This window comes from Hevea brasiliensis, chromosome 15, assembly GCF_030052815.1.
Source record: "Hevea brasiliensis isolate MT/VB/25A 57/8 chromosome 15, ASM3005281v1, whole genome shotgun sequence".
Taxonomy (NCBI): domain Eukaryota; kingdom Viridiplantae; phylum Streptophyta; class Magnoliopsida; order Malpighiales; family Euphorbiaceae; genus Hevea; species Hevea brasiliensis.
In genome coordinates this window covers 75,439,545-75,450,537 of record NC_079507.1, presented here as the reverse complement: position 1 = coordinate 75,450,537, position 10,993 = coordinate 75,439,545, and the positions used below count along the sequence as shown (strand labels likewise).

The following is a 10,993-nucleotide window of genomic DNA, read 5'->3' as shown; positions in this document are numbered from 1 at the left end:
GCCACCCAATTAGTAATAAGATTTACCTTAAATAAACCTATAATCATATGTTACCATACACTAAAATATCTCTATTACAAAATCTCAATTCGAACTAGAGTCATGGTTTATGTCAAACCCCATTTGCTATGAATATTATGTTCTCTTTTAATTCCAGTTCTTGATTAAAAGATTTTCTCATCAGAAACCTTTTCTAATTAAATCTATATGTCCTGGCCAGGAACTTGAAACATCAAGAATAATTAAATGAACATAAGATTTTATCCCTATTCACTTAGGGTAACAGATTTCATCTTGCTCAACACCTATCTCCATATATAACTAGTAGGAGCCGACACATGCCAATATACCCATACACAGTACAAGTATGAAAACAGTATCAAACTCAAACCACCTATATACAAGATAACTGTGCTATCTCAGGTCTAAAGATTATATGCACTGATATGATTTATGACAATACATTGACAAGAGTAAACTCCATGTGATTGTCATAAATGTCACTGGTTCGGGCTACTTATCATGTATAAGTGCCTATCATGTTTGTTATATGGCATGAGACTCACAATTCCATCTTATTTACATCTCACATAAATAACTTGGGAACAAACATGATTACAATCTTTCTAGATAAGTCATGTCCTTATTGTGAAGTATCCTCAATTGTGAACTAATTTATGATACTTTGTGCTAGAAATACTATCACTCATATTCTTAACAACTTAAGAATAGAATTTCTAACAAAATATCAATGGACCTTTTTTATTACACATAAATATATTATGTAAACAGAAAAGTGAAAATGCTTTTAATTAATAAAACATGTACAAGATACATACTAAATAATATGCTCTAGGGCATACTACTAACAATCTCCCACTAGCACTAGAGCCATTCATTACAATATCTAAAACCCATCTTCTTAAAATGTCGGTCTAACTGAGTTTGTGACATAGGCTTAGTGAATGAATCAGCTGGATTTTCAGCTGACGCTATTTTTTGCATGGCTACATCGCCTCGCCCAACTATCTCTCTGATAATGTGGTAGCGCCTTTCTATATGTTTGGATTTCTGGTGAGACCGGGGTTCCTTAGCCTGTATGACTGCTCCATTGTTGTCACAATGAAGTGGAACTGCTGACTCAATGGAAGGAACTACTGCAAGTTCTATCACGAACTTCTTTATCCAAACAGCTTCCTTTGCAACATCTAATGCAGCAATATACTCAGCCTCGGTAGTGAAATCTGCAATCGTACTCTGTTTGGAACTCTTCCAACTGACTGCACCTCCATTACAAATGAACACATACCCAGAGGTAGACTTTCTATCATCGATATCTGATTGGAAATCAGAATCAGTATAACCATCCAATTGCAAGTCTCCACCTCCATAAATCAAGAATAAATCCTTAGTTCTTCTCAAGTACTTAAGGATATTCTTGACAGCTATCCAGTGTTCCAAACCTGGATTGGATTGATACCTGCTAGTCAAACTAACAACATATGTGATATCCGACCTAGTACAAAACATTGCATACATCAAACTTCCAATAGCTGAAGCATATGAAATCCTGGCCATTTTATCTCTTTATCCAGGTGTCTTTGGAGACATCTCTTTAGAAAGATGGATACCATGTCTCACTGATAATAATCCTCTCTTGGAATCAAGCATGTTAAACCTCTTTAACACCTTTTCCAAATATAGACTTTGAGATAAACCAATTATTCTTTTCGCTCTATCTCTATAGATGCGAATCCCAAGAATATAGGTTGCCTCCCCTAAGTCTTTCATGGAGAATATATTTGACAACCATACCTTTGCAATTGTCAACATACCCGTGTCATTACCTATTAACAGAATATTATCCACATATAAGACAAGGAGAGTGATAGCACTATCACTAACCTTCTTATAGACACATGGCTCATCGTCATTTTTTATAAAACTAAATGACTTAATGGTTTCATTAAAACGGATGTTCCATCTCCTTGAAGCTTGTTTTAACCCATAAATGGATCGCTTTAGTTTGCGCACTTTGGAACCATCTTGGGATTCAAAACCCCTAGGTTGTTCCATGAAAATGTTTTCTTCAATGTATCCATTGAGAAAAGTTATTTTGACATCCATCTATTAAATCTCATAATCATAGTATGCAGGTATTGCTAATAAAATCCTAATTGATTTAAGCATAGCAACGGGCGAGAAAGTCTTCTCATAGTCGATTCCTTGCCTTTGGCAAAACCCTTTCACTACTAGCCTTGCATTCATTTGCCTTTTAGTTGGAGGAGGTTTTTTAAAATATGTGAGATTTTTCGACGTTTAAAATTTTAAATTTGTATTGAGTGAAATAAGATTTTTTAAAGTTGTAAGTTTTCGAAACCTCTTCAAAAAATTTTCATATTTTCAATTTACTAAATTGATTGATTAATAAAATTTTCTTTTTAAAACTTCCAAACACTTTTAAATATTTTAAATATTTTTCCATCCCCTCGAATACTAAAAGAAATTATGAAAATTTAGAAACTATGAAAAATCTTACTTCTAAAAAAAAATTTACTTTACCTCCTTTCAAATAAAGTGTTATGAGATTGAAGATTTTATCCTCTACATTTTCTAAATTGAGAATCGTCGAAATTTTAGAATTTAATGAAATAAATTACTTATAAAAAAATATTTAATTAAATTATTATATAATTTTTTTTTTAAATTAGAAAGAACTAAGTGCACAGATAACATTACAATGTAAATGATGGTGGTGGCTGGATAAGGATGAGAATCTAAACGTCACATTGTAGTTTAAAAATATTTTTTTTAATATGAAAATCTGCGATTGGAGGGATATTTTGGAAAATAAAATTAAAATTTAAAGATTTTATAATAATAAATTAAAATTAAAACCATTTGTTTACTGTGTGCTGCAGCTGCAAACGGGCTCCAAGTCTTGGAACCAAATTTTCAATGGGGTAGAGTCTGGGAAGAAATGAAAATTAACCCTCTCTAGTATATAGTCCAAGCCCAATGAGCCTCATAATATAGCAAAAACACAAGATAAAAATCAACAAAATTGAGGAATGATGAATATCAGTTTTGGAGACAAATAAGACAAAGTTATTTCAGCTCGTTAAGAAGTGTCTCATATAATCGGTTTCCAAACTTTATGCTTTTATGGCAGCGCTAGGAAAACGGCTCTAGACAGATTACAAAATTGATTGCCATTTTACAAGACAAATATAACCCAAAGTCTTTGCAATTGGACAAAGAATACAGGCCAGACATGATAGAGAACAAAAACGCCTGTAAAGTAGAGGGGTTGAAATTATGCTTCCAGTTATGCACCAACGAATCTATGCACAGTTGGATGCCAATTCATGAAAATCCGCACCAAATGAAGCTTTCCCACAATATACCACTGGAAAACTGATCCCCAAACTGTGAAAGCATGCATAATCATCAAGTCCAACTAATATAAGCATGTCCCAGGTTGTGAAGCATCAATAAAAAGAATACAAAATACATGCTTAGTATAATTTGCCAAAAAGAAGATTATGATCCCCAACCCTTTAGCCACCCAAAGCTCATTTTGACTTTCATTCATATCGGCATTTCTTTTTAAGTTAACCTCAAGTTAACCGCACCCAAATGCATAATTCTAGTTCCACCTCTCATCAAAATAATGATCACCCATTCCCATCACACTAGTTTATTTAACATCGACCTATGCATAACTAAAAGGGCACCTCTCTAAAACCATAATTACAAAACCTAATCCAAAATAATGCAAGTACGGCAAACATCTATCACATAACCATTATGCAATATTTCACCTCATAACTAAGCAAAGTTCCATATCAGATGATACATAATTTGAAAATTTTAAACTGCGGAGCATGTTCACCTGCTATGGAGATTGCATTTAGTTATAATCATCGCTACTCAATTGGGATTCATCATTTTCTTCCCCATAAAGACGTTCATCAATATCTTCATCATTGTTGTCATCGTCATCATCATCCATTTGGTCATTATGCAGTGAGACATAAGCTTTGTTCATGGCAGCCTTGTCAATCTATCAAAGATTAAAAGGGAAAAACGATGAATTATATGTGAACAAAACCACGTCATAATAAATAAAGCAAGAGTAAGAAGGTATTACCTGTGCAGTTACCAGCTGTAAACGACCTGATAATTGTAGTAAAGGTTGAACAGCCACCCCTCTAGACTTGGTGATCTGAAAGAAGAGAACACAATTTGAGTATTACCGGGCAATATTATTGACCTTAAAACTAGGTTCTCATTCATTAACACTGTTTAGTTAGATGGAAGGGAACTATAAATACAGAATGGGAAAGGAGAAGCAAGGAAAATTTGAAGACACCCCCTTCTCCCCAATAGTCCAGTAGCTTAAAACAGCCAGATTGCACACAATCTCCGTAAGTGGAAGAAGTATTACTTTCTTGCATCTCCCCAATCTCCATATAACCAACAAGTGCCTGTTTCTTCCTCCTGTTGTTACATCCTCCCTCCTTTTTCCTCCTGCCAATATGTCCCCCCACCAAAATGTGCATAGGAAACATGCAATGCCCAAGTAATCCCCTACGCTTGGTGACAAGCTGATAGCTTGACACCTAGTCAGTGCGAGTATTCATCACTTTAAGGTCACTACAACTAAAGGTTTATTACCTAAAGACTGAAATGAACTTCACCTGATTTCTTCATCATACAATGGCTAAAATCTCAAGACCAAATCTGTCTTGGGCCAATTTGATCAAATTGTAGTTCATATCAGCCAATCACAATCCACAACCACAGCCCATCACAACTCACAGCCATGAGAATAAGTCAGTCATGAGCAGCCAAGGCAACTAATATCTATGCACTAAAGTAATGAGCTTCCATGTGAAACCAAAATTGTGAGATTTTGATGACTGCCAGAAAATGGTAAATTTATTCAATATCCTTTGTGATTTGGGTACTCTTGTAATGGTTCCAATCCAGTATAGCTCTGAAAATGAAATACTTAACAAGTTTCATTTCATCTCAAAGGAATTGCTTGTGTGCAGAACATGCAAGAATCAACAAGCCACCTAGGTGTACCAAGTCCTAAGAAGGGAAAAATAGGACTGCTCTTTTAACCTTTTAAGACTACAAGAAAAGGTCATTAATACAAAGTATAATGGGTATTGCATGATGACCATCAATTAAACAACAGTGATTTGCATTTCATTTCAAACAGTAACATATTCCCAATTATACAAAGATATGGAGAGGGAAAACATTGCTAAAAGAAGCAACAAGATTCTTTCAATTTCTTATGCAATAAACATGAAAAGAGCAAATGATAATGATATACATATATAATTTTCACATTCTTTTACCTTTAATAGTGAATTAAGCATCTGAGCATCTGGTTTTTCTTGAGCCATGATATAATGGCCGTGATTGACCAATATACAGTATATCCATGGCAGAACATACTTTCCACTACATGACCTGTTTAAGACAACCACAGTTTCAGAAACCATAATTTGTACATTGATATTCCATGGCTGGAGAAAATTCATGACTGGAGAAAATTCATGACTTTCAAAAAAAAGTATAAATTATTACAGAAAATGAAGCAAATATTCAGTGTTCATGCAAAAGACGAAGCCAGCTCTGATTGTAATCCTAAACTTGAATTATTAGATATCACTTGTATATAGGCACTTAAGATAATTATTCATATAAAAAGCCAAATCACAGAGTTTACAATTCTTTATCAGCTGTCATTCATTTATAGGCTGTAGAATACAATGTACTTCATAAAACCCCCAAATCAGGATAAGTAATACAATCATTGAAAAACAAGAGCAAAACCTGGATTCCCATTTGGCCAACAAGACTTCCAGTAACTTGTATGCATTGTTAGGTTCCAGAGATAAGACAGCTGCCCTCATCTAACAGAGTAAATATATAGCCAATAATACGTCAGAAGCATATACATAAATGGAAGAGAGAAAGGGAGATCCAGAATCACAAACTCAAACTAAGAAACAGAGAGTGTCCCCGCTTAAAGAAAAACTAACCTTCTTTTGTGGAATATTAGCTTCAACATCAATACCCACAAATTTGGCAGAAACAGGAGTAGATCTAATCATACCATCATCTTTACTGCCAAATATTTCTAATGATCTCAAATGCTTCTCCATGGAAGTCATTACAGTGTCAGCTTCTACAGTGCCATCTGCATAGACCAGCACAATAAATTGCAGAAGATCTCCCGGAAACTCAAGGAATTTCATGAAGTTAAATTAGAAATTTGCAAGAGTAAATCTCAACTCTTAAGCATGTTTATTGACTTCCACATTACTTCTATCAGCCAGGGAATTATGCAAAACACATTCAACATTGGCTATTAATAACATACTACAGGACCTACATGGATGCTCATTAGAACTGATGCATTCATAATATTGAAAACCCAAACCGATTCAAATTTCCATCTTCTTATGAAGAGTTTGATTACTTGTGAAATGTGATACTTCTTCAAAACAAAGCCCACAAAGCAGAATGCATATTGGCTCATATGCATAATCATGTATGGACAAAAGAATAGTTTAACAAAGTACCAAAGGAATGCATCATTAGATGTAATCTGAAATGTTCTTATAGGAAATACTAACAAAAGGACCAAAAATTCCATTTGAACTATAAATATCAAGTAACAATCAGAGTCACCTGAAACACTAACATAAAGGATATAGTTATATAGTTCAACTATGAATTGCAGAAGGGAAGGGGACTTGGTTTCAATCATTACATGATTGAAAAAAACAGAAAAAGTGGCTTGCAAAAGTGGATTTACATATTATATTCCTGCAATTACCTTTATTCTCCACAAGTTCAGGTTGACTCCTACCATCAATCAAATCCACCATGACCTCATCAGAGTCATTAATTAAAGCTTTATCCATCATCCTTTTGCCATGAAAATCAGAAACTTTTGGAATAGGAAGCAAGGCATCCTCCACATTGGCACGGTCTAGTGCAGTAACTGTTGAATTATTAGACAAGTAATTAGCCAACAAGTGTAATCACAAATCCAGAGAATATCAGAATTGAAATCATCAGAAAAGGGAATCATATCCATCAAATAAAATATACTGAAGACGAAATATTTGGAGAATGCTGAAGAATTGAGGATCAAACTCCAAACAGATTTTCATAGTAAAATCTAATAAAAAGATTTCCAAGCAAAGCATAAGTATTAAATTAAATCTCATACAAGAGAATAACTTCAATAGGGATTGATGACTCCACCACAAGGGCATGACTCATTGAAGAATATGGTGAGAATAATTATTTAGTTGGATGTGTCAAATATGCCAGGAAATGAGTTTGGTACTTGAATATCAGAATTTATTTCAAGATCAGCAGTGTCCAAGAACACAAATTTCCACAAAGAACTCTTAAAAAACAGCCCAGTATAAAGCCACATTAAGTATTACCTCCATTCTGTATATCAGCCCCTTTCTTAGATTTGATGAGAGACTGACTCATTGGTAAAAGAACTCCATCCTGGGAGCTATTCAGCTTTATGTCTGTGCCAGAATGCACTACTATTTTCTGAAACAAAGGTTTAACAAGTAAACCATAGGCAATAAACACCTGTGCAGCCATAGGTTTTGTAATGCCTTGTAATTTTGCAGCAAATATTGTAGGTAAGGCACCCTTGTGAATTTTGGAAAAAGATTCTTCATTAGATATTGCAACTTTTGTGGGCTTGGCATTACGTAATTCCTCAATACTTTGTCCATACCATGTATAACAAACACCAGTTTCTGAAATAGCCAAAATGCATAAGCCTGCATCAACTCCCTCATTTTCAAGGCGCCAGCTATCAAGGAATACAGCAGGGTGTTCCATTGCTAGGACACAGCTTGCTGATTGCTTTTTTCCACCATCTGTTCTCCATAATGCAATGTATCTTTCACCAATAGCAGATGAAAGAATGTATTTCCCATCTTCAGTAAAGATCATAGCACGAACAGCTCCCTGTAAATCAGGCAAGATAATTTTGTAAACGAAAACAGGTGGGCAAAGAATAGAACCAGATGCAAATGAAATCTAATGTGCAACCATGTCAAGAAACAAAGCAAAAAGAGGTATAAATAAAAGTAACATGAAGAAGTTCAAACTCACAGGATGACCAGAAAATTTCTGTATCTTTTTGTGATCAGAACAATTGAAAACTGTCAATTGTGCAGCTGCAGTTGCTAATATATTCCCATCTGAAGCACAGAGACACCATCCAAGGGAAAATATCAGAAATCAAAAGGGGTAATATTTCACAAAATACTTATTCCCAAACCACTCACTACCAATCATTATGATTATTGCCACAAGATATAGTAAATGCTTAGACTGATGTCAAATTAAGTATCTACAATTATTCAACCACAACATCACCACCTTGAAGAAAAAACATATAATTTCAGATTCTGCCCTTCATAAGATGACTAGTAAGTACAGAAACAGGGAGGGGGGCAGGGCCCAAGGATGCCAGAGCAAAAAAGTGTTTGTATCGCTGCAATCATAAAGCAAGGGTACCACAAATGTTGCAAAGGACACAAACCTGGTGAAACAGATATAGAGGATATTGCCTTCGTAGAAGCTCTAAATTTTCCCAACATATTTCCTGTTTGTGGATCAATTTTGCAAAACATTCCATCAGCACCTGCAGTGTAAATGCATGAATCTTGCGTTGAAAATGAAATAGCACTAACACCCCTGCAAATCAGGGAGTAAAAAGAGTTAGGCAGCGAGTCAAATTTTAACCTGATATATAAACTCCAACTAAAATCCGTTAATCAGTATATCCTGAAATAGACCTAAGATGAATTGGCAAAAGTACTTGAGCAAATTTGAAGTTTGCATTTCATCATCATGAGACTGGTGCTTGTGTGTCTACACACATACAGAAATGCTGACTGTCTACTATGAAGAAAAGTCATCTGATTCTAGTATTTGAGTAGAAAGAATAGAATAGAATTGAAACAATCAAAATATTGCTTTAACCACATGGATAACTGACCAAAACCTGATTCAAGCCCAATGTGGCAGAATTGTGAAAGCAAATCAAAGTGAAATCCTATAGTTCACATCAATCAAAAGAAACCACAAAATTGTAAATTTTTTTGCTATCCATAATAATGAAGGAGCAGAACCATGCAGCAAGGAGCTCACCCAGGATGGCAATCACTGAGTGTCCACTTCAATTGACCAGCAGACACATCGAGTGCCAAAACATCACCACTGCCTGTTCCTAATACCAGCAATGAACTTCCTAGCTTCCTTTTTTTCTGAAATTATTCACGTATTTAAGCACAAAGTTACATCAGAAAGGTATAGTTTGCACATTTGGAAATGCAATAATGAAGCCAATTTTCACATAAATTAAAAAAAAAAAAAACAAAAAAAAAAAACCGTGAACCTTTCTGTCTAGGGACAACCACTTCATGCATGTATAATCAACTGAAAGGTGACCTCGTTCAGGTCTAGCATACAAATTTGCATCATCTGATGTTATGTCTGCAAACTCAGTTTGCACCTGGCCCTTCACCGTGTCCCATATCTAAGAAGGGGAAAGCAGAATTAGTAACTTCAACATCCAAACAAAAAGCTCTTTTTTAGTTGAATAACAGATATTTATAAACAGCTTTTAGGAGTTAACCCGTGATGTAATTTCTAATGCCCAATAGAAAACAAAATCAGAGCAGAATTAACTAATGACAGATGGGCTAACTATATATTCAGCAATACCAATATCAATTTTTTTAAAAGCTTCCCAATCATTAGCAGAATCCAAAAAGGAGTTGAGATACCTTTATGCGACCATCTCCAGAACTGATAGCGAAGTAGTCCAATGAAGGACTAAATGCAGTCAAGAGGTCCCTGATATTCGATGAGACCATTATCCTGAAAATGAAAGTGACAAACCAAACATTGAAAATCGCGTTCATAGTTCGTAAAGCAAATAGAGTTGAGGAGCAGCAAGAAACTGAAGAAATTGTACAGTTGCATTGAAATTTGAAGGGTAAGGTATGCACTACTTTCTCCGCATAGAGTTGGAGAAAACTCCAAAGAAGAGGAGCGGAGGCAAACTTACCTAAAACGTTAACTTCCCGCAGTCTGCGTATCTAGAGGCAGAACTTGCGATGGCTATAAATGAGAGAGAGAGAGAGAGAAGAGAGAGAGAGAGAGAGAGAGAGGGAGAGGGCTCTCTGGTTTAGGGCGTTCGTCGTTGGTTAACCGAAACTTGTCTTTGCGTTTCGGTTTCAATTTTAGGTATTATTTGGGCTTTCTCGTGACAGATTATTGGGCCTTTTCGGCTGGGTTTCGGGATGATGTGTTAGACTGTATTCGGAAATGAAACTAAGGCTATATTTAATAGAATGTTATCAAATTTACATCGTAAACATGATTATATTATATATTTAATTATATTATTTGATAATATAAAAATTTAATATAATAAAATAATAATTATATAATATAATTAATTATATTTAAAATAATATAATAATTATTATGTGTAAAAATAAATTTTAATTTTTTTTATTTATTATAAATATTATCACTATTATCAATATTCGACTATCACCATTACTACTACCATTAATCCTATTATGTCACCATCATCACTATTACCATCTTGTTATCACTATTGCTATCACTGTTACTTGACCTCCATTATCACCATCTAACTATTGTTACCTCTATTACTACCAGTCCACTACCACCACCGTTAGCTTACTTTATGATCACTACTACTATCTAATTATTGTGATTGTCGCCGCCACCACCATTTAGCTACTACTATTACTTGACTACCAATACTTTAACTATTACCACTTATTATTAACATTATAAATAAATTAAATATTAAAATAAAAATTATCATTACATTATATAACTTATATTTTTATTTTATAATCAAATAGAGGAATGTAAT

At 34.4% G+C, this 10,993-nt stretch overlaps 1 protein-coding gene across 1 annotated transcript; it reads right to left on the bottom strand.

Annotated features, from left to right (window-relative positions):
* Positions 1–3,098: 3,098 nt before the first annotated feature.
* On the bottom strand, positions 3,099–10,300 carry LOC110660267 (uncharacterized). Its single transcript, XM_021818504.2, has 14 exons — positions 10,148–10,300; positions 9,864–9,957; positions 9,473–9,613; positions 9,226–9,341; positions 8,615–8,769; positions 8,182–8,270; positions 7,488–8,034; positions 6,866–7,033; positions 6,066–6,223; positions 5,857–5,936; positions 5,376–5,490; positions 4,154–4,228; positions 3,896–4,066; positions 3,099–3,429 (listed from the first exon to the last, which is right to left on the bottom strand). The coding sequence occupies exons 2-13, from the start codon at positions 9,951–9,953 to the stop codon at positions 3,914–3,916; spliced, it is 1,887 nt and encodes a 628-aa protein (XP_021674196.2). The 5' UTR covers positions 9,954–9,957; positions 10,148–10,300; the 3' UTR covers positions 3,099–3,429; positions 3,896–3,913.
* Between the last annotated feature and the right edge of the window lie 693 nt (positions 10,301–10,993).